The 24,743-nt window shown below is 39.0% G+C and overlaps 1 protein-coding gene across 10 annotated transcripts in view; it reads left to right on the plus strand.

Moving 5' to 3' along the window:
- LOC126335556 (E3 ubiquitin-protein ligase RBBP6) overlaps nt 1-24,743 on the plus strand; it is a 356,043-nt gene that overhangs the window by 80,283 nt on the left and 251,017 nt on the right. For 8 of the 10 annotated variants that reach the window (XM_049998961.1, XM_049998967.1, XM_049998962.1 and 5 more), the window contains 2 exons: nt 9,392-9,445; nt 18,006-18,094. In XM_049998961.1, coding sequence (XP_049854918.1) covers nt 9,392-9,445; nt 18,006-18,094 — 143 coding nt within the window. The remainder of the gene's footprint in view (nt 1-9,391; nt 9,446-18,005; nt 18,095-24,743) is intronic. The other 2 variants (XM_049998969.1, XM_049998963.1) reach the window with 1 other exon arrangement.

Below are 24,743 nucleotides of genomic sequence, written 5' to 3' on the forward strand. Positions count from 1 at the left end.
TTAGCTTATTTGTTTGAGTTGTAAATATTTGTCATGTATTGTTGTTTTTCTGACATGTTCTACATCCTGGAGGACCTCCTCACTATGGATCAATTGGAATGAAAGTAAATCTAATCTTCTCTTCTCTCTCTCTCTCTCTCTCTGATGGATAGAGGGGTGTAGGGGGCCAGGCAAGAGGCAAGGAGGGGGCAACAGGATAGTGTGAGGCAGGAGAGGGAATGACAGGTGACACTCCAACTGCACAACAATACAGTAGTAGCTCGCAGGAGTTAGACCATATAAGATATACCGTGAAACACTGTGTTTACACAGTTCAGTTGACTTCAAAAAAAGTTACGTAAAATGTGAGAAATAACATTGTAAGCTGTAAAAGTTACATACAGGATACTCCCTTGTGTTTTCTCATTTTATGTATGTGTACATAATAGGGATCAAAGTACGAGAGTTGGAACTTAAATAGGGTTAATATTTATTCAACACTGATACAAAAGTTACATGTTTGCACCTGTTACTGTCCTTCAAAGCAGTCACCGGCATTGTGTAGAACCTGTTACCAGCGATGTGGAAGGTGTAGTATACTATTAGCAGACCCTTTTCTGTTGATGGTGCAAATGGAGCGGTCCAAAGTATTGGTGATTCTAGTGTACAACTGTGATGGTGTTATCCTAACGCATTACATTCCTCCACGGCAGACCGTCAATGCACAGTATTACTGTTTGCTTTTGGAGCATCACCTGCGACCAGCTTTGTGAAAGAAGTGGTGACACTTTCTGCACAACCCACCCATCATTCTGCACGACAATTTGCAGGCGCAGACACAGCAAGCTGTGGCTACTCTGTTCGGTCGATGGGACTGGGCAGTACTGTACAATCCACCATACTCCCTGGACTTAACTCCTTGTGACTTTGATTCTGAAGATGAAGGAACCACTTCGTGGCATTCGCTTCAAAACTGTTCCAGAGATTTGACAGGCAGTAGACCACTCCTTTCGTACCATCAACAGACCAGGCTCTGCTAACGGTATACTACGCCTTCCACATTGCTGGCAGTGGGTTCTACACAGCGCTGGTGACTACTTCGAAGGACTGTAACAGGTGCAAATATGTAACTCTTTTGTATCGGTTGTGAATAAATAGTTGCCACTATTTAAGTTACAACCCTCATACTTCTCAGGGGCTTGTTTGTTATTTAATTAAGGTTTGTTTTCTAAGAAAAGCCACTGATGTAATGGGAACTGATAATTGTCTGGGAAGTTGAAACATTTGACTCAATTTCATATATTGTAATTGATGTTTTTGGCAAGCCTTCAGTTGTCATTTATTATTTAAATAATGAAACACTGCACCAGTTACGTATTTTTTCATGCTTAGCTCGATGTGTTTCAAGAATTTTTTCTTGTTGACATGTACAATATTTATGTAAGTATTTTGTGTGGGGGTTTGCATCTGTGTTTTTCTGCATTTTTTCACTGTATTTGTGGTTTTGAGGTTATCGGGTATTGTGCTTCCTCAGTTATATGGATAAACCCAACACACACGCAAACTATCACTTACATAGGTTGTTTGTGTAACGTCACAAAAAAATACATGCATAAATACTGCGCCTGACAAGAGAATAAATTCTCGAAACACATTTTGCCCAGCATAATAAAATAAGTATTTGGCACTGTGTTTAAATCAAAAACATTTGAGCAAAGCAAAGTTAGTGATGGTTTCAACTAGTACAACAAGTGGCCAAACAATGAAACGTGCTAAATATGATTTGACTATGGTGTAACGACGATCACAACAATACTGAAATTATGCATGTGCAGTAAAGACAGTGTGGAAATGGTTGTGATTGGTCATGATATCTTAATTCGAACAAACCTTCACCACCCAGAAGCAATAGTGGGAAATCGGTTTACAAAATCAGGTTTTTGGAGTACCATGTAAATGGGGTGCTAGTTACTCCCATCAGCCACCACACTGAATAGAGCTTGGCAGTGGCAGGAGATATACGGCACTAATTGTTCCAACTTCTACATGTTTTTTGTCATCAGTCTTCTGACTGGTTTGACGTGAGCCACCTCAAATTCCTCTCCTGTGCCAACCTCTTCATCCCAGTGTAGCGCTTGCAACCCACGTCCTCAATTATTTGCTGGATGTATTCCAATCTCTGTCTTCCTCTAGAGTTTTTGCCTTCTAGTACTATGGAAGTAATTCCCTGATGTCTTCACAGATGTCCTATCATTGTGTCCCTTCTCCTTGCCTGTTTTTTCCACATATCCTTTCCCTCTCTGACTCTGCGCAGAACCTCCTCATTCCGTACCTTAGCAGTCCACCTAATTTTCAACATTGGTCTCTAGCACCACATTTCAATTGCTTCGATTCTCTTCAGTTGTTTTTCTTACAGTCCATGTTTCACTGCCATACAATGCAGTGCTCCAAACATACATTCTCCGAAATTTCTTTCTAAAATTAAGGCCTATTTTTGACACTAATAGACATTCTCTTGGACAGGAATGTCTTTTTTACGAGTGCTAGTCTGTTTTGATGTCGTCCTTTCTCCGTCAATCATTGGCTATTTTGCTGCCTAGGTAGTAGAATTCCGTAACTTCATCTATTTTGTAAGCATTAATGCTAATGTTAAGTTTCCCACTGTTCACATTTCTATCATTTCTCAGTACTTTTCGTCTTTATTCAATTAACTCTCAATCCATATTCTGCACACATTAGACTGTTCATTCCATTCTGCAGATCATGTAATTCTTCTTCACTTTCACTGAGAATAGCAGTGTCACCAACGAATTGTACCATTCATATCCTTTTATTTTGAATTTTATTTCCCTTTCTGGACCTTTCTTTTATTTCCATCATCGAATGCCTTTTCCAGATCGACAAATCCTATGAAGTTGTCTTGATTTTTCTTCAGCCTTGCATCCATTATCGACCAAAAAGGTCGGAATTGCCTCTCTGGTGACTTTACCTTTCAAAAAGCCAAACTGATCACCACCTAACACATCCTCAATTTTCTTTTTCATTCTTCTGTGTATTATTCTTGTCAGTAACTTAGATGCATGAGCTGTTAATCTGATTGTGCAATAATTCTCGCACTTATCAGCTCTTGCAGTCTTAGAAATTATGTGGATGACAGTTTTCCAAAAGTCAGAAGATAGGTCACCAGACTCATACATTCTACACACTAACTTGAATAGTTGGCTTGCTGCCACTTTCCCCAATGATGTTAGAAATTCTGATGGATGTTATCTATCTCTTCTATCTTATTTGATCTTAAGGCCTCCAAAGCTCTCGTAAATTCTAATTGTAGTACTGGATACCCCTCTCTTCCAAATCGACCCCTGTTTCTTTTTCTATCAAGTTCAACAAAGCTTCCCCCTCATAGAGGCCTTCAGTGTACTCTTTCCACCTATCTGCTCTCTCCTGTGCATAACAGCAGAATTCCCATCATACTCATTCATGTTACCACTCTTGCTTTTAATTTCACCAAAGGTTGTCGTAAGTTTCCTAGAGTCTGTCCCTCCGACATTAATTTCTTTTCTGATTTCTTCAAGTTTTTCATTCAGCCCTTTCGTCTTAGCCTCTCTGCACTTCCTATTTATTCCATTCCTCAATGCCTTGTATTTCTGTATTCCACAATTTCTCTGAACATTTTTGTACTTCCTTCTTTCATCGATATACTGAAGCACTTCTTCTATTACCCATGGTTTCTTTGCAGTTACTTTCTTTGTACCTGTGTTTTTCTTTACAACTTCTGTTGTTATCGCCCTTTTTAGAGATGTCCATTCATCTTCAACTTTACTGCCTACTGATTTGTTTGCTACTGCTGTATCTTCAGCCTTAGAGAACTTCAATTGTATCTTGTCACTTCTTAGTACTTCCGGATCCCACTTCTGTGCGTATTGATTCTTTCTGATTAATCTCTTAAACTTCGACCTTCTCTTCATCACTACTACATTGTGAGCTGAGTCTATATCTGCTCCTAAGTACGCTTTATAATCCTGCATCTGATTTTGGAATCTCTGTCTGACTATGATGCAATCTAACTGAAATCTTCCCGTATCACCCGGCCTTTTCCAAGTATACCTCCTCCTCATGTGATTCTTGAACAGAGTATTCGCTATTATTAGCTGAAATTTATTACACAACTCAGTTGGTCTTTTTTCCTCTCACTCGTTGTCCCAAGTCCATACTCTCCTGTAACCTTTTCTTCTACTCCTTGCCCTACAATTGCACTCCTGTCCCCATGACTATTAGATTTTCATCTCAACACACTCTCAGCCCTACCTACTTATTCATAATGAATCCTACTCCCATATTTTCTGCAGTTGTTGATACCACCCTATACTGATATGAGCAGAAATCCTTGTCTTCTTTCCATTTTACTTTACTGACCCCTATTACATCTAGATTGAGCCTTTGCATTTCCCTTTTTAAATTTTATAGCTTCCCTACCACATTAAAGCTTCTGACATTCCATGCTCTGACTTGTTGAACATTATCCTTTTGTTGGTCATTGAATTTTTTCCTCGTGGTCACCTCCCACTTGGCAGTCCCCTCCTGGGCCGGCCACTGTGGCCGAGCAGTTCTAGACACTTTAGTCTGGAACCGCGCTGCTACTGTGGTCACAGGTTTGAATCCTGCCTCGGGCATGGATGTGTGTGATGTCCTTAGGCTAGTTAAGTTTAAGTAATTCGAAGTCTAAGGGACTGATAACCTTAGATGTTAAGTCCCATAGTGCTTAGAGACATTTGAATAATTTTTAGTCCCCTCCTGGAGATCCAAATGGGGGACTATTCTGGAATCTTTAGGCAATGGAGAAATCATCATGACACTTATTTCACTTATGGGCCACACGTCCTGTGAATACACATAGTGTGTCAGTAAAGCAGTGGTTTCTGTAGCCTTCTGCATCGTCATGTCATTGACCATTGCTGATTCTTCTGCCTTTAGAGGCAGTTTCCCACCCCCAAGGGCAGAGAGTGCCCTGAACCTCTGTCCGTTTCTCCACCTTCTTTGACAAGGCCTTTGGCAGAATGAGGGCGGCTTCTAATGCCGGAAGTCTTCGGCTGCCAGTGCTGATTATTAATCAAACTTTAACCAGTGGTGGGTTTCAAACCTGGAACTGATGACCGGTTGATTATTAACCAAAGATGCTACCCCCTAGATCATGGGTGCATGTTTACCATTACAGATCTGCAGAGCAGAGTGCCCTGGTGTCTAGAAACTTAAGCACATAATGTTTGTAAACACTGCTTTTGGCCAGCATCATTCCAGCACCATTTTATGCCAGTTTTTTCTCCACAAACATATTTTTATGAAGCGTAAATCATGGGAAAATTAAAAGTATGCTGATGCAAAATCGGGTGCAAATTAACATTGCGGACCTAGGAAATTTGACGGTAGCATTAAAAAATATCATAAATAATGGGAAAAAGTTAATTCCAGGAGCATAAAAGCAGTGGTGTGTGTGTGTGTGTGTGTGTGTGTGTGTGTGTGTGTGTGTGTGTGTGAGAGAGAGAGAGAGAGAGAGAGAGAGAGAGAGAGAGAGAGAGAGAGAGAAGGGTATTACGAGAACACAAGGATATGCTGATGAGATAATTCCCAGCTGTGTAGTTCAAAGATGTTGGTGTAGAAGGATGTCGCAACCGCAGTGACCAACAAGGAGTGTGGTGGTAACGGAACAGGAATTACGAAAAAGGTGGTGGGAGAAGTGAGAATTGTTGTGGATGTTGGATGGGAGATTACAGACTTGCCAGAGTCATCCTGATACCAAACCCACCTCTTCTTTCCTAATCCTCCTGTCCACCTCATCCTGACACACAGTTATTTTACTTTCGAAGGCCATATCCACAAACAAATCCATGGTATTGCCATGGGTGCTCACTTGGCATCATCCTGTGTTAATTTATGGGCCATGTGGTGGAATCTTTAATGTTCAGGCAACAGCTAAAACCTTTGTCTGAACCAGAATCATTGGTGACGTTTTCATAATCTGGACTCAGGGCAGTGACAACATTTGTTCTTACTTCCATACCCTCGACACCTACTCCCAAACCCACTTCATTTTATCCTATTCAACTCAGTGAGCACCGTTGTAGATTTCAGTATCCGGCACTCAGATGTTTTCATAAAAATGGCTGTTCATATAAAATACACCAACTAGCAATAGTACCTCCACTTTGGCAGCTGTCACCCATGCCATGTCAAAAAGTCTTGACTTACTGCAGAATTTATTTTCAGAGAGTGTTTTATCCATCATAATAGGAAAATAGGAATGCGGGTAAGCTACTACAAACAGCATAGTGAGTGCATTACTGTGGCCAAGATAGATACGAAGCCCACACCTACTACAGTAGTACAAGTTTATATGCCAACTAGCTCTGCAGATGACGAAGAAATTGAAGAAATGTATGATGAAATAAAAGAAATTATTCAGATAGTGAAGGGTGATGAAAATTTAATTGTCATGGGTGACTGGAATTCGGCAGTAGGAAAAGGGAGAGAAGGAAACGTAGTAGGTGAATATGGATTGGGGCTAAGAAATGAAAAAGGAACCCGCCTGATAGAATTTTGCAAAGAGCACAACTTAATCATAGCCAATACTTGGTTTAAGAATCATGAAAGAAGGTTGTATACATGGAAGAACCCTGGAGATACTAAAAGGTATCAGATAGATTATATAATGGTAAGACAGAGATTTAGGAACCAGGTTTTAAATTGTAAGACATTTCCAGGGGCAGATATGGACTCTGACCACAATCTATTGGTTATGACCTGTAGATTAAAACTGAAGAAACTGCAAAAAGGAGGGAACTTAAGGAGATATGACCTGGATAAACTGAAAGAACCAGAGGCTGTACAGAGTTTCAAGGAGAGCGTAAGGGAACAATTGACAGGAATGGGGGAAACAAATACAGTAGAAGAAGAATGGGTAGCTTTGAGGGATGAAGTAGTGAAGGCAGGAGAGGATCAAGTAGGTAAAAAGACGAGGGCTACTAGAAATTCTTGGGTAACAGAAGAACTATTGAATTTAATTGATGAAAGGAGAAAATATAAAAATGCAGTAAATGAAGCAGGCAAAAAGGAATACAAATGTCTCAAAAGGGAGATCGACAGGAAGTGTAAAATGGCTAAGCAGGGATGGCTAGAGGACAGATGTAAGGATGTAGAGGCTTATCTCGCTAGAGGTAAGATAGATACTGCCTACAGGAAAATTAAAGATACCTTTGGAGAGAAGAGAACCACGTGTATGAATATCAAGAGCTCATATGGCAACCCAGTTCTAAGCAAAGAAGGGAAGGCAGAAAGGTGGAAGGAGTATATAGAAGGTTTATACAAGGGCGATGTACTTGAGGACAATATTATGGAAATGAAAGAGGATGTGGATGAAGATGAAATGGGAGATACAATACTGCTTGAAGAGTTTGACAGAGCACTGAAAGACCTGAGTCGAAACAAGGCCCCCGGAGTAGACAACATTCCATTGGAACTACTGACAGCCTTGGGAGAGCCAGTCCTGACAAAACTCTACCATCTGGTGAACAAGATGTATGAAACAGGCGAAATACCCTCAGACTTCAAGAAGAATATAATAATTCCAATCCCAAAGAAAGCAGGTGTTGACAGATGTGAAAATTACCGAATGACGAGTTTAATAAGTCACAGCTGCAAAATACTAACACAAATTCTTTATAGACAAATGGAAAAACTAGTAGAAGCCGACCTCAGGGAAGATCAGTTTGGATTCCGTAGAAATGTTGGAACACGTGAGGCAATACTTTCTAGCATTTGTAGACTTAGAGAAAGCTTTTGACAATGTTGACTCTCTTTCAAATTCTAAAGGTGGCAGGGGTAAAATACAGGGAGCGAAAGGCTATTTACAATTTGTACAGAAACCAGATGGCAGTTATAAGAGTCGAGGGACATGAAAGGGAAGCAGTGGTTGGGAAGGGAGTGACACGGGGTTGTAGCCTCTCCCCGATGTTATTCAATCTGTATATTGAGCAAGCAGTAAAGGAAACAAAAGAAAAATTCGGGGTAGGTATTAAAATCCAGGGAGAAGAAATAAAAACTTTGAGGTTCGCCGATGACATTGTAATTCTGTCAGAGACAACAAAGGACATGGAAGAGCAGTTGAATGGAATGGATAGTGTATTGAAAGGAGGATATAAGATGACCATCAACAAAAGCAAAACGAGGATAATGGAATGTAGTCGAATTAAGTCTGGTGAAGCTGAAGGAATTAGATTAGGAAATGAGACACTTAAAGTAGTAAAGGAGTTTTGCTATTTGGGGAGCAAAATAACTGATGATGGTTGAAGTAGGGAGGATATAAAATGTACACTGGCAATGGCAAGGAAAGCATTTCTGAAGAGGAGAAATTTGTTAACATTGAGTATAGATTTAAGTATCAGGAAGTCGTTTCTGAAAGTATTTGTATGGAGTGTAGCCATGAATGGAGGTGAAACATGGACGATAAATAGTTTGGACAAGAAGAGAATAGAAGCTTTCGAAATGTGGTGCTACAGAAGAATGCTGAAGATTAGATGGGTAGATCACATAACTAATGAGGAGGTATTGAATAGAATTGGGGAGAAGAGGAGTTTGTGGCACAACTTAACCTTGAAGAAGGGATCGGTTGGTAGGACACGTCCTGAGGCATCAAGGGATCAATCAAGGGATCACCAATTTAGTATTGGAGGGCAGTGTGGATGGTAAAAATTGTAGAGTGAGATGAATATACTAAGCAGATTCAGAAGGATGTAGGGTGCAGCCTGGCTCTAAGGACGGGTAAGGGACTGATGTATGAATTTTAATAATTAAATTAAAAGCTCATATTGTTTTCTATATTTCAACCCATTGTCGTGTCCCAGATTTCTCAGTGTTATGGATTGCATTTATATGGCATCAATGACCTAGGGGAACACCCAAAAGCACAACATTTCTCTGAACTATGCAGGTGGGAAGTCTCTATAACCTAAACCTTGTACATTGTGGAATGGCACTGTAAACATTGCTGTGGTTGAAGTGCTTTAATTTCTGCGACCCTCTTTGTAATTAACATATTTTGCGTTTTTGGTCTTTACTTTTATCTTCACACTCACAATGATACACAGATTACACAGCATTTAATATAGCCTTATCAGACATTCAGTTACACTGAGACATTACATTCAGTAATTTCGTGTGGCCCAACTATGGTGTCCAGTGTGTTATTCCTAGGAGGCCATATTCAGTTTTTTGTATCCCTCCCTAACAGCCACATCTTATATTGAATACATGTTTGCTCTGTACACTGTCACTATATCCAGTTTTTTAAGAACTTACCAAACATGTTATTTTAGGTAACTACTTTAGGATGTTAGTAATGTATTGTTCTTTTTTCCAGCAGATCGAGCCCTTGACAGATGGACAAGATCCAGGTGTGAGCAAGCTAGCAAAGGTAATTTGTTAAAATAGTACAAGTCCTTTTTCTCTCTTTCTGTTCCCTGTTGTAATGTATTTAAGCATTTTTAAAATTGTTCTGGCAGCATTGCAATATTCCTATTGTTTAAACTTGATGGTGCCAGTTCGAGTGGGTACTTGCAACGATTCTTCAAGTATGTTGGTCACAAGTTAAGACACACAATATTTTCCTTTTATTGCTCAAGATGAGATGGTCAACAAGGAGCCTCTAAGAACAACAGCAGTTCAATATGGATTTAGATAACAGAAAAGAAGATAGAAGTTGAGTTGTGATATGAAACTTCCTGGCAGATTAAAACTGTGTGCCGGACCGAGACTCGAACTCGGGTCCTTTGTGCCGGTCCTGCACACAGTTTTAATCTGCCAGGAAGTTTCATATCAGCACACACTCTGCTGCAGAGTGAAAATTTCATTCTGGAGTTGTGATATGACTGCATGTGACTGCTTTATGTAAGGTAACTGGATACACAACTTGGAACAACCAGGTAAATATATAACTGAGAAATTGTTTCCAGATGTCCATGTTCTGATGTTCACATCATGTCTGTGGAACTTGATATTAATAGCAAGGGAAGTGAGAGCAAAGTGACAAATAATGGTTTTAAGTAAGGTTCTGGCCACTACATAGCGCCGGTAAAAGATCCAAGGGCTTTGAAAATAGTGAAGTTTGTGGATGGTGTAGGAAATTAATACTCAGATAGAATCAGAACACTTTTACACTTGATAAAAATTAAGAGTATCATTACAGCATGGAAGTGCTGTAACAAATGCGAATGAAAAGGTTACGCGTTGAACGACAGTTTTGAGGGTGGCAGTCTTGGTGTTTTTTTGTATTTGAGCTAGGAACCTTGGTAAAAAGTTTTTGGTTTAGCCCGGACCAGTGGCCACTTGTATAATTATTCGAACATCTGTCTTTAGCTGTGTTACTGTATGTTATGTAAGTTCTGAAGATGAACTGGAGCTGGACCCCTGGCAAATTGTGCAAATGAGTTAATTCCTGTTGCAAAAGATTTCAGTTGCACTGAAATTAATGCTCAGCTAATGGCACAATTTGTACATGCACAGTTTGGATTTTACATGCAAAAACAGTCACCCATAAATAACTCCAGACGGAAGTGAGACTGTGGTTCAAATTTGGCCTATGGTGTATCTAAGGTTAGTGTTAACATTTAAAAAAATCTTGCGTCATTCGGATTTTTTGTGCAAAAAGACCAAATATTTCTGGGAGGCTTTTAGAGGACCGTTTCTATGCTTTTAGCTCTTACGAATCAGTTCAGAGTTTTCATGAAAGTAGATAAGTGAGTAAAGTCTAAACAATTTTTTTTATCCCTTAATCTTTATCTGTTGTTGAGACGTGATGATTTAATGTTGAGCTAAAAGTAGCACATTGAACTTGTTCTTATGTGAACTGAATGCACTGAATGCACGGAAATAGTTTAGTGACTCAGATAAATAAAAAATGACTTCTTAAACTAAAATTGAAAACTTGCTTTAAAAAATTTAGCTTCATTTGAATTTTACATGAAAAAATACATTTTTGTTATTTTTTTTCATATTCCATTTCTGTGTTTCAAGCTTGTATTAATCGGTTCAAATTTTATAAGATGATTGACAACTTCATGTAATTAAGGGTCGTCATAGCTTGATTCAGTCCTGTGATGTAAGCAGCATTGTTCAAAAGACAATAAGAAAACCTGATCAGTTGTTGTCCAAGTCAACAAAAATTTGCATCAATTGCCATGCTATGACAGTCTAATGTCAAAATTATTATAGAGTAAAAGGAACTAGAATGAAATACACCCCTCTCAAAGCATGAAAAATGCAAATATGTTCTGGGCAAAGCTAGAAATGTAAAAGAAGGGAATTATCTTTCCAACTCACCTGCCATCTTCAAAGATACGTAGGTTGGAACTTAAATAGTGGCAACACCTCTGTGGAGACACTATGCAATGGAATCTACTCTTGTTTCTAATAGCACACATTGTTGACATACCTACCTTACCCCCGAGCAAATGGACTCACCTGTCCCAGGTCACCAGCATGCACACAATCAAGGCAATTTCACAGTCACTTGTGAGTGGGCGGTCTAATTTAACAGTGTCACTATGTTTTTTAAACAGGAACAAAGGAGTTGGATCAAGATTGAATGTGCCAGTCATATTGTAAGACAGTGTCATCAAGGTCTTCAAGAGGTATGCGGGGAATCGGCGTTGTCATACAGAACGGCGGCACATTGGGTAAAAGCCTTCAACAGAGGTTGGCAAACTGTGGCAGACATGCATTGGGCAGGTCATCCTAGCATCTTTGAAGAAGAAGTAGTGCATGCTGTTGTCGCATACGATTTGTGGACTCGCCCACGAAACCAGATGAGCACATACCCCTGGGCATGCAAAAAATTGCATCACGATGGGTTCCGCATGGCTTGACGAAAATGCAGAGATGGATGCTTTACGATGTTGCTCAGATGCACTTGGTGTGCTATGAGTGCGAAGGAGAAGCTTTATTATGCCATATCGCAATACTGAATGAGAGATGGGCCACATCGTATGAGCCTAAACTGAAATGCCAATCCAACGAATGGCGTCAATATGGGTCACCACGAAACTCGAAAGTGTGTCAGAGCCCCAGTATGGTGAAAGTTGTGGTGATTATTGTGTCTGACTTTGATGGTGTTATCCTAATGCATTGCGGCCCTCCATGGTTGACTCTCAGTGCATGGTATTACTGTTCGATTTTGGAGCATCACCTGTGACCAGTTTTGCAAAAGAAGCAGTGACATTTTCTGCGCAGCCCACCCATCATTTTGCACAACAAATGCGTGGACGCATGCACCGCAAGCTGTGGCTGCTCTGTTTGGTCGATGGGAGGGGGAAGTACTGTACTATCCACCATACTCTCTGGACTTAAGTCCTTGTGACTTTGATTTGATTCCGAAGATGAAGAACCACTTCGTGGCATTCGCTGCAGAACTGTTCCAGAGATTAGACAGGCAGTAGACCGCTCTCTTAGCTGCAAGGTGTTGACACATCTGCATCTTGAAATTTATAATTCAGTCCTCTGATCCTGTGGTAAACAATACATAGCATCATGTGGCTGAAGAGCACACGTGTAACAGCTAAGGAGGCCTTTCTGGGTGGGGCATAAAATTTCTGATGGTGGATTGAAAGTGCAAATATATAAAAAAGTTTTGATTTAAATGTTGGTGAAGCTGCCAGGTAAGTTGTTGAGAAGCTAGTTCCCTTCTTGTACATCCCTAGTCACCTCGTTTTGTTCTAGGATTGGAGCATTTGTCATTCTGGTTGAAAATGTTGTTGAATAATTAGTGTAAAGTTCCTTTAATTAAGTAGTAGGTTATTAGCTGTGGCAGATTCACAAAAGACAGTTCACAACTTTGCTAATAGATTAGTTTTTAAAAAAAATGCAAGTGCTGGAAAGCTAGTGTAATGTCGTTTCCTGTGATGTGTTTCTGCACTTCACACATCGTAATGATTGGTAATGTGCCTGATAATAATACCGTAAAAGAAAAGCTCTTGTCTGTAATGCACTTGGATCAGTAATGAGATGTCAGTAGAATGCAAGATACCCTAGTTGTTTTAAGAAGTGAAATAAAAACAGAACCTTTAAACAAAGTTACCATTAATGGCGACAGATGTGATTTTGCCTAAGATACAGGAATGGAACAGTGTGGTTGGATTCCATAAGGTCATTGAAGCTAAGCTGACTTGTGGAATGTAATTTTTATCATTCTGACACTATGCTCACAGTAAACAAGAGCATCCTGAAAAGTAATGCCTCTGAATTTTGTATGTGAAAACTCTTCAGGCTTCTTAAATAAAACAAATGTTATTCACATTCTACATCTTTATTCTTCAGGCCAGTATATTTACAGCCCTCTGCTGTTAGAGAGCTCTGAATTGAAGCATGTAACATGGTATTGTGTAAAGCAACTATGTTTCGAATTTGAAGAGTTTGTCCATACCTGGAACACTTTCTCCTGCAGTGTGACAATGCCAGACCACACATTGCTGTAACATCTAAAACAATACGATGTGATAGGTTCACAGCCATCAATCACTCTCAGTGCAATCCCCACTTGGCCTCATCCAATTTACACCTGTTTCCAAAATCTTCGAAGACTTCACTTTGATAGTGATGAAGCGGTACAAGTATGGATGAGGTTGAGGCCCTGTCAGCAAAGTCAAAACATTCTACAGTGACACTATGAACAAACTGGTCTCTCGTTGGGAGAAATGTGTTCATTGCCAGGGTGACTATGTTGAGAAATAAATATGTAGACATGAAGAATAAAGATTTAGAATGTTAATAGTGTTTGTTTTATTTAAAAAAAGCTTGAAGAGTTTTCATATAAAAATTTGAAGGCATTTCTTTTTAGAAAACCTTTGCAGATAGATACTGTCTGAATGTGTGCGAGTCAATTTCATATTCCCAGAATGGATGCAAGTCAATAATGCAGCAGAGATATTATTCAGTGACTGAAAATCAGTTATTTTCACAGGCTCATTGTTGTTTTCATTTCTTCTTTATCCAGCACCAGGCCGGGAGATATTATGGTACTTCTCCACTCCCCCCCCCCCCCCCCCCCCCCCCATCTTTTCAGCATTCTTCTTCTGCAGCTGTTTTGTTCCAGTCCAGATTCCTTCTTATTACACTGATTTTTATTGAGCAGGTGCATATGCCCTGGGACAACCAGAAAATCCAAGGAAGACCTGGGAATTTTTTCGTCCAGGAGAAAACCAGGAACTTTTGGAATTCCGGGAATTTTTCATTGTTTTAGTTTTCTTTAAATTTTTGTAATTTTTTTAAAAATATTAGGTTCGTTTAAGCAGTAGCCAGCAGACTCGTGCACTTGTGCAGTTGAGCTGTGTATGAGCAGTACCTTTTCCTGCCTCTGGCTACTTGAAATGTGGCTGTTAGCTGTATTAGCAGTAGCAACAAGATGCCAGATGCTACCCAGAAATTTTTTTTGGGCGTGCCCAAGCTGTCAGATTCGCAAATTTGCAGAGCAGTCTTAATTATAGGGAGGGGGGGGGGGGTAATCTCTGTGTGATCCACATTTTATTTATTATGTTTAGCAATTTTACTGTTTTCTCTTCATTTACATCTCTCTCACCAAATAAAAATAAACTGGTTTTCTGTGCTAGGTGGTATCAAGTGAATTAAAATACATTCATATAATTACAGAAGGCTAAAATATGTTATTAGTTTGTTTCTTGAATTTATTTTATTTCCATGTTTTTGCCAATTGAGCAGTAATCGCCTTGCAGTGCAATGAAGCCATTTTTTTATTTGCTAAAAAAAAAGAATTGGCTTTTATTAATCTTCTCTGCGGAGACAATCAGTTTATTTGAAACGAAGTGCTTCATTCAACACTATTGCCTATTTTCAACTGTTTGCTGAACTTCAAGTGCTCATTATCATCTTTTGGCACATATGGCATTATGCCATAATAAAGAACCAACCATGATATAATACAGTACTGGTACTCCAAGAAAATTTGCATTCCGAAAACTAAATGAAAAGCGCAATATCAGGTTGGGGCTTATTTCTTTGTTAATATGGACTTACAAATGTGTACTTTAAGCAGAGTTATGCATTTATTTTCACCTGGGAAAAAGTGTATTTTTAAGCAGAAAAAAATGCTGTTGAGTCAATCCATCTTGCTCTAAGTCTCCCTCTTGCTCTCAGACTTGGCCTCCATCATTTGTTTCGGTGTTTTTCCATCTTCCATTTCCTATACGTGTCCAAACCATCTTAACCTATTCTTCTCAGTTCTCTCATTCAACTTTTCTACTCCAATTTTGTTCCTGACATATTCATTTATCACTCAGTATCTTTTGTTTTCCCTTTAAAAAGACACAACATTAGGACGCATATGACTGTTTCCATTGTTCGTTGGCACATTGGAAACGACACTCTCATGATAAACCTTAAAGTGGTGCCATCATTTTCCTATAAGATTCTGATGTTGCATAGCGGCGGCTAAAAAAATTGTGTGTGGCTGTGGCCACACGGACTCAGAAATCAAAATTTTCTGTTAGGCTAACTTTAAGCATAGCATGCAATTGGGAGTGCAGCTCTGATTCAGGGTGCAACTGTCATATCAGCTGATAAAGAAGAGGTCTGGAATTGGCAAGTAATAATGTACATTGCTGCATGTCACCTTCGATTGGGTGGTTGATGAATTGTTGCTCCATCCAAGCCATATAGCAGGCCTTCTGTTTAAACACTGGAAATCATGACGACATCAGTCGGATGCACATGGTTGTCAACCCACTCCTGTTGTCCCTATGTGGTGAGTGCTCTGTTGTTCTAGCAGCAGTTTGTTGCATTTGTTATTGTAGTATGAGCACTGGATGTTTCAGATCCATCGGATTGTTGGCTGTGGCCATATTGGAGAAATCATAGAAGTCTGTAATGGCTACCTGGAACAACATGATGGGAAAGAAAACTTGTGCTTTTAAACCTCGTCTCCAACTGATACTGCCTTTCCTTTCCTTCACATGACACTTTCACCAGATATACCATTCAGCAGTTTTATTTGCAACATGAAATAACTGCACACATTTGGTATTAACTTAATAACTAACTTCTGAAGAACAAGGAAATCAAAGAAACTTTCTTGACTGAGTGATTCCTCAAATAAATTAAGTTCCAAAAAGTAACAGTCAAATGTTGAAAATCCTTTTCAAGTCTGTATGAATGAAGTTTGTAATACTGGTGTTAAGTCCAAAACTTTTCAAGTGTGGGACATACAGCAAAAGTGTGCCTTGGAGCTGCTGCAGGTCAGGACACTGGTGCCACCCTCTGTTTACCTGCTAGTATGCTGCCCGGTTTGAATTTCTGGCTCATGTGAACTGGAATGACACTGCCATTATGTATTTTGGTGGCTAGCTGTTGGTGCCCATTGTACTTGTCACCACGGCAATATCTGTTTCTGGGCAAAATGGTAAGGGAAATCCTGGACTGGGAAGGCCTCATCTAGACCCTTAGCATTTGGAGAGGGACTGCTCATCACTAGAGATTGTGATGATCACGGGTCGCTAGGCTGCATGGTAAGGACTTCTTGGTGTGGAATGGGTGGCAGCTGTTGGAGTAGAATGTATTATCGGTAGTTTGTAGATATGGTGTGGATGTAGGTTCAGATATAGCAATCATTGAAGTGGAGTTCTCTGTGAAAGAATGTGGCTCATTGGGATGAGGAGGACCCGGTGAAGTGGATAAGAGAGAAGTTGTTGAGGTTCTGGAGGGATGTGGGTTGGGTGTCTTCACCCTCAATCCAATTCATGAAAAAGTCTTCAATGACTCTGAATCCAGTTTGGGATTATGGCCCATGAATATGTTGATGCAGAACGGAGCCATGCAGGTACCCATTGCTGCACTATGTATTTGTTTGTTGTCTGATTGTGTGTGTGTGTGTGTGGTGTGTGCGCGAGTATATACCTATCCTTTTTTCCCCCTAAGGTATGTCTTTCTGCTCCCGGGATTGGAATGACTCCTTACCCTCTCCCTTAAAACCCACATCCTTTCGTCTTTCCCTCTCCTTCCGTCTTTCCTGAAGAAGCAACTGTTGGTTGCGAAAGCTAGAAATTTTGTGTGTGTGTGTTTGTGTGTTATTTTATTGTGCCTGTCTACCAGCACTTTCCCTCTTGGTAAGTCTTGGAATCATTGTTTTTGATATGCCTTTCATATTACATACATTTGGTTTGCAGCTGTAGTTCTGGGTCTCAAGGGATGAAATCATGGGACTCCAGTACAGACTGTTGTCTTTGATTGTTTTGAGAACTGTGATAGTAAGACTTATACATTTTGGTCTGTAGTAGCATGTAGGTAAAATGTAGATGGAAAAAGTGCATTCCCATCGTCAAAGTATAACGTTATGATTTGTATTTTTAGTGAGCCATTTGGGCAAAGGTCAGGATGTGTTGTTCTTAAACAGGCCCATACCCAGTTTCTTCTTCCTGACTTCGGTTTGACCTTTCTGTTGATAGAACAATGAATATGTCAAAAAATGTTTTGCTGATGGTAGAGTATTCCTGTGCATCTGTTACTTTACCCAACATTGTGTGAGAGGGTAGTAAGTTCAACTGTTTAATGGTATGAGGAAAGTTATTCACATAACGTATCTTTCAGTGCTTTTTAAAGACGTGCAGAGCTGTTGTTTCTATTGTTAGTAAGTCAGGTAATATACAGTAGGAAACTGCAAAAGATCTGCTTTCCTAAGTATTTCTTTCATCCATGTTCTTTTCGAGGTCAAGAAACAAGAGAGGAATAGGAGGCGGAGGAGTCTTTTTGAGGTCAAGAAACAGTAGAGGAGGAGAGCAATTTAAATTTTTCGTGAAATATATTGAATGATATTAACAGAATCTTCCGTCGGTTCTTGGTAGAACAACATTATAATAATAAATGAAAAGCACCAGTTGCTTTTCATTTATTTTTAATATATTGAATGGTTAAATTTGTCGACATATAATTGTTACTACTTTTGTCACTTGCAGAACTGTTTTCTTGTGTTTCAGGCTGTTGATCTATCAAGCTTGGATGCTAGCGAAGAAGACAAAATCCAGGCAATGATGACACAGTCAACACAGGACTACAACCCATCAAAGTATGTCAACGATCCTGCTCTGTAGACTGTAGTGGGGGAAAAAGTGTTCACTCTACTTTTTTTAACAGATATTTTGTATGTGTAGTTTCTTCTTATTCACTAACGATTTGAAGCTTTTATTTGTGCTTGCATAAAATATGGTCAAAAAAGTCTGTCTTGTAACAAGAACACTGCTACATATTTGTCTTCAACAAACATGCAACTCCATATATCAGAGTCAGTGGACATTTATTTACTCCCTCTGAATTCGTAAACATAGAAACTAGTGAAAATATATGTTGCTTCAGCCTCTAAGGAGCACATCGAACCGTGCATACAACTGGCTTTCTCGTTCTTCTTATCTTCCTAAAACATCCTCATCCTTTCACTTTATGCCCGTCTTCTTGGGTACAGCATTCAGTTGTCTCTTTGTTCCTGTTTACAGTTCTGTTATTTGTTTAACTGCATGATCTCCTGTCTCCTGTACAGCAGTTTGTGTTACTACTTCACAGTTGTTAGTCATGAAATTTGAATGTCCTTTTTGTTCTCATGTATTTGTAATTTTGTGTGTGTGTGTGTGTGTGTGTGTGTGTGTGTGTGTGTGTGTGTGTGTGTGTGTGTGTGTGTGTGTGTGTGTTTTTCCTGGGGGGGGGGGGGGGGGGGAGTGATGAGCCAGATGTGTTCTCCACATACTTGCTCTTAAGCAATTGCTATTGGGTGTCGCCTGGTGTACTGGTACTATCAAGTCCTTTAAAATGAACCAAATTGGGGATCCAGATGGGCGTATCACAGCTCATTTCTTTTTCCGCTTACACCTGTTCATACATGCACTGTAGCCAAGAACGTAAACTTCTCTAATCATGTTTTTTATAACTCTTAGCATGTAGTGAGGTTGGGAGGGATGGGGAGGGGGGGGGGGGAGAGAGAGAGAGGGAGAGAGAGAGAGAGAGAGAGAGAGAGAGAGAGAGAGAGAGAGAGAGAGAAGAGTTTCAGTTATGATCCTTCTTGACTGTCTGTGGACCTTGCTTTAGAGAGACAACACCCAAGTTTGGTGATAAAATAAAATTCTATGATCTCCCAAGTTGATTACTATAGTATCCTTCTATATGTCTTGAAGAAAACTGTTCTGTGGTGAAGGAACTAGTGATGGCAGACCAGAATGTGTTTCACCACAGTGTAGAACAACCTGTGGTCCTGTTAATGCTTACAGTACACTTCATTGTGAAAGACCACATTAGCTTGCAACGAACTTCGCTTACATCTTCTTTAACATTCTACAAGCCGCTTTACAACATGTACGTGGTGTACACTGTACACCTCTCTGTTGCTATCACCACCTCTCTCTCTCTCTCTCTCTCTCTCTCTCTCTCTCTCTCTCTCTCTCTCTGCCAATTTAGTTGATAAAGATGTACCTTTCAAATTCTTTGAACTCTACTTGCATTGGTCTCCTAATATGACTGTTGAACCATGGTGAGAGGTCTCTCTTCTGTTCCAAACTTATTTGGCTTGTACTTGTCTGAAGTGAAGTGTTCTGGGCAGTACTCTCTCTCTCTCTCTCTCTCTCTCTCTCTCTCTCTCTCTCTCTCTCTCATTCTGTAGCTGATGTTGCCATAGCAGTTTTCAGAATTTTACTAGTGATTTCCTAAAGTTTTCCCAGAAGCATTTTGACACAGAGGTAGTTAGCTCATAAAAGCAAGTGACTTCAGTATATGACTGACTAGGGATGTTCACTCAAATTATTTCATGTTGGGAAGCACTAATAATGTCACTAGCAGTGACAATTCCATGCATCAATAAATCTGCTGTCAGTGTCGATCTCTAGCTGATGTCGAGAGTAGTGCAAATTGTTCTAACCTTTAATAACTTCTAAGAGTTCATAACTAGTGTGCTCAGATGTCAAGAAAGGATATTGTGTAATGTTTGTAAACATTTCTTGAAAGCCCACACCTTTCCAACACCTTATATCTCAATTACACATTTTATTTTCTCTCTCCATTAATATTGTTTCATTAAGTGTAGGAGGGAAATTTGCAAGTGTGATAATGAAAAAGCAGCTGTCATGGACCACAAAAAAAGTGTCATGAACTGAGTGAAACGTTAATACTTAGTATACTGTATTGCACTCAACGTAATATTTACCTGCTATTTGTTTCTGGTCCTCACTAGATTTCATTCGTAGTACCATATATGCTCTATTGCTTTTAATAAATGAGAAGTTCTGGGATTTTACTCACAACATTTATAGCAATTTAACATTCTTCCTTTCTGGCCCGCAGTAATGGAAAATTTCTCTTCTTGGATGATCTTCTTGTGCTGTTAGGTAGTACATCTGGATGCCACAGTCCTGGACAGAGCAGCAGGTGGTGCATTTATTTGAAACTCTGCAAAGAAATTCTTAAAATATATGAAAGTGGAACACCTTGTTACATGGTTAACTTTGCTAGTTGTAATGAAACCTGACTTTATTCATAAGATAACCATCTCTAATATAACACATGTGACTTTGAGAAATTGTTGTAAATGGGGACTTGGTTGATACAACTACAGTTTTATGTGGTTGAAGAGCTACTACTGGCCTAATATTAGCAAGTCCTTAGCTGCTAGGGGGAACTTGGAACAAATAGTTTGATAATTTTTTAAAAGGATATTAGATGTCATCAGTGAGACATTACCCCTTTTTGAGCTTTGGCGCTCCATAGAAGGGTATTCCATTATTTCCTGTTTAGTGTCAGACCCCTCCAGGTGTGAATTCCAGTTTTCCTTATGTCCTTTCTGACATCTTCCTCCACCTTAGCTTTGGTCCTCCAATCCCACTGTTCCTAAGGTGCTGCAATGAAGAATATCTTCTTAATCATCCTGTCATTAGCTCTCAGTACATATCCTGCCCATTCCAGCCTTTCAGTGTCACTGACAGTGTGTGGTTCATCATATACATTATATAATTCATAATTTAATTTCCTCTTGCATCCAGTCAGTTTTCTTCAGTGGTCCAAGAGTTTGTCTCAAGATTTACTTTTAAGTGTGCCCAGTTGCTTTTCATCAAATTCCATTAATGCCCAGATTTCTGCACCATATGTTAGCACCAGCCTCGCCACTACTTTATACATCATAACTTAAGTTTTCCTGAACAGCAACTTAGATTTCAGGTGCCTTCTGAGGCCATGGTAATACTTGTTGGCCGATGTACTTGTTTTAGAATCCCAGAGATGAAAATTGCTGATCCAAGGTAAGTGAAACTATGCGTGACACTAAACTTACATGAACCAATTTCATAGGTGCAGCCTGATTGTTTGTTTATTTTCCTATAATCAAAATAAATAAGCATAGTTTTTCTTTGTGTTAGGCATATAAGTGGTTCAGTTATTTATATAATGAATATTATTTTATGAAAGCAAATGAGACTAAATTACAGTAGTTCAAAAGCAAACTACCCTTTGCATGTTGCAAATTAAGTTTTTCACTTATCTTGTGCACCCAGACTCATTTTGCCTTAGTAACAAGGCATCTTCAGTGGGTGTCAGTTCAGTGTCAAATTCATTGTTTTTAAGCCAAACAATTTTCTCTCAGGTGACAAACTGGTTGAAAGTTTGCACTTTTTCATTTGGTCACTATTTTCAACATATAGTTATCATTTTCTGTGTCACAGTTAAATTACTGTACATTGAAAACAGTGACACCAGTTTGTCACCTTATAAACAGCTGTTTGGCTTAAAAGTGGTGATTGAGACACTGATCTTATACCCGCTGAAGATGCCTTGTAACTAAGGTGAAACTCATCTGGATGCACAAGATAAATGAGAAACTTAATGTGCAACCAAGGTAATTTATATGCAGCTGATGCAAAAATGGCCACCACAAGAAACTTATTAAATGAGAATGTATAACAAAATTCGCTGAAACACAGTTTTCTCCTGTGTTCACAAGAACAGGAAAACCAAGCTTGTATTCTCTATAAACAAGTTACTTTTGCACACTTACTGCACACTCACAGATACTGAAAATTGTGAGACACTGAAGTTTCATGCAGTTGCTTTAAATAAGTTTTCAACAGGGCAAAAGATCTTTGTAAATTTGTGGACTGTAGGACAAGAGATTCTCAAACAAATTCATCTAAATTTAAGTAATCATACCTGGTGGTTTACTGATAATTGTATAATGCACACACATTCTTTCAGCTGACGTCAGGACCATGATGGTATCCCTGTCTCTCCAGTACTTTCTTTGTCATTTCCCATTTGTTTCTCTGAAAAATGAATAAACATCACTTCTTACTGAACGAGATGCTGAGCTTAGACAGATAGGTGGCAGCAACTTTTTCCATTGCAGATTCTTGGCACACAGTTTTTTCACAAGACACACAATTCTGCATATTTTACCAATACCAACATTTTTACTTGTCTTTAGGTAACAATCCTCTAACTTTTAGTAAAAATTTATTGTAATGTTTACTTACATGATAAAAAATAATAATTGTAAGTTAAGACTGACTTTGTTGGCTGATTTTGAGCTTAACTGTTAGTGTAACAATTATTCATAGTTTCCTTAAAGAGGGTAATGACTTAATAGCTCTACTCATATGGTAAATCCTCAACTCTTCAAACAGGTGTTTGTATGAACTTATTACTTTTGTTTTCCTGCAGGTGAATGTTATAACCATATTTTTTACAGTTCACCTGCATCTACATACATATTCAACAAGCTATGGTGGAAGGTATCTTGTTTCACTACTAGTCATTTCATTTCCTGTTCCACTTGCAAATAGAGCAAGGGGAAAACTACTGTCTCTTTGCCTCCGTATTAGCCCCAATTTTTCAGTTACCTTATATTCATGAAACTTCCTGGCAGATTAAAACTGTGTGCCGGACCGAGACTCGAAATTGGGACCTTTGCCTTTCTCGGGCAAGTGCTCTACCAATATCCTTTCTTTCAGGAGTGCTAGTTCTGCAAGCTTCGCGGGAGGGCTTCTGTAAAGTTTGGAAGGTAAGAGATGAGTTACTGGCAGAAGTAAAGCTGTGAGGACAGGCTGTGAGTCGCGCTTGGGTAGCTCAGTGGGTAGAACACTTGCCCACGAAAGTAAAATGTCCCTAGTTCGAGTCTTGGTCCGGCACACAGTTTTAATCTGCCAGGAAGTTTCATATCAGTGCCCACTCCGCAGCAGAGTGAAAATCTCATTCTGGACTATGTAATATGCTTAAAATATAATACCTAAACCAATATTGAGAAAATAATAAAAAAATGGATTAATTACTTCTCCACACATCCTCGTACTTCCACACTTTAAGTAAAATTAATATTTTTATGATTGGTAAAAGTTCATTATTTATAGGCCAATTGAAAACATTCCTGAGGTTTTCTTTTGCTTTCTCTATGGAAATCTGTAATGAAGAATTTTGACGACATTTCCAAAAACAATTTTTTCACTATTACTTGGTGGAGAATAATAAGGGTCATAAGATATACTACATTTACTATATTTTGGTCCTGATAGATGTTTTATTGAAACTTTCACTTTATTTGGGGCTTTTACTACCTTCATCTTCTGTATACTGTTTTCCAAATATAATAGAAACCATTTCTTTGCTGCTACTCTCATTTCTAATTATTGAAGCATTCATTTGAATTTTTGGGTCAGCATTGTCCAAAAATATATCTGTTACACTGTTACCATTGTCTTGTGTATGAAGTACCAGTTTAGTTAACTTCTCTATGACACATGCAGTACTGTATACTTCTAGTACAACAGAAACCAAATTGTACTTCACTGTGGAGCTTATATTTTTTTCAGGTAAATCATTAGTTCGTCTTTCCCAACTGATGCTATGGTTTTTGAATAAGGTCGTAGTAAAGATAAATACCTTTAATTTTCTATGTTCCTGTATATTAACTTTCTTTTGTAAATCTAGTTTTCTGCCATCAGTTTCATTGTTGGATTATTGGGTATCATCACTGTTTTTACTTTTCTGGAGTACTAGAAAAAAATCAACACAAAATTTTCTAGTACTTTTGGTTTGTTTATTGGTCTGTCTCTGACCCTTAGCTTTTTTTTTTTTTTGTTCCCTGTTTTATATTCACCCAGCTTGTTTTACCTTTCATTTCAACATTAAATAATATTTTTGGGAAGATGTCCTTGCAGCAAGCAATACCATCCCGTAGATCTTCTTATGATCATCATAAGTTAAGGAATTGTGGCTCACTATAGCTCTTCATTAGGGAACTGAGATATTTGAGTGTCTCAGAGGATTTTCTAATACCTGTTGTTATTTACTTGTTTTTACTGATCATTTCTACTGATATTAAACAGATTAAAGTTCAGGATGGAATACCAATATTACGAAAAGGATGGATTGCAACTCATCATATCGAGGACATGTGCAACGAAATGTCTAGTGTACATTCAAGCTTTCAGCCAAAAAGCCTTCTTCCAAAATAGAAAATACATACACATTCACGCAAGCACAGCTCACAAACGCATCACCCCTGTTTGTGCTGGACTGTGAACACCAACAGTACCTGATGTGAGCAGCAGTTGTGAGTGATAGGGATGAGGATGTAGTATGAGGAAGGGAGAGAGAAGGTTAACAGGATGGTTTGGGGGAAGGTGTAGCGCTGTTTGTGGGACATTGTGGGAGCAGGATTGTGCTGTATGGTGAAGTTTGGAGGTTGGGGAGGT

The sequence above is a fragment of the Schistocerca gregaria genome, chromosome 2, assembly GCF_023897955.1.
Source record: "Schistocerca gregaria isolate iqSchGreg1 chromosome 2, iqSchGreg1.2, whole genome shotgun sequence".
Lineage (NCBI taxonomy): Eukaryota > Metazoa > Arthropoda > Insecta > Orthoptera > Acrididae > Schistocerca > Schistocerca gregaria.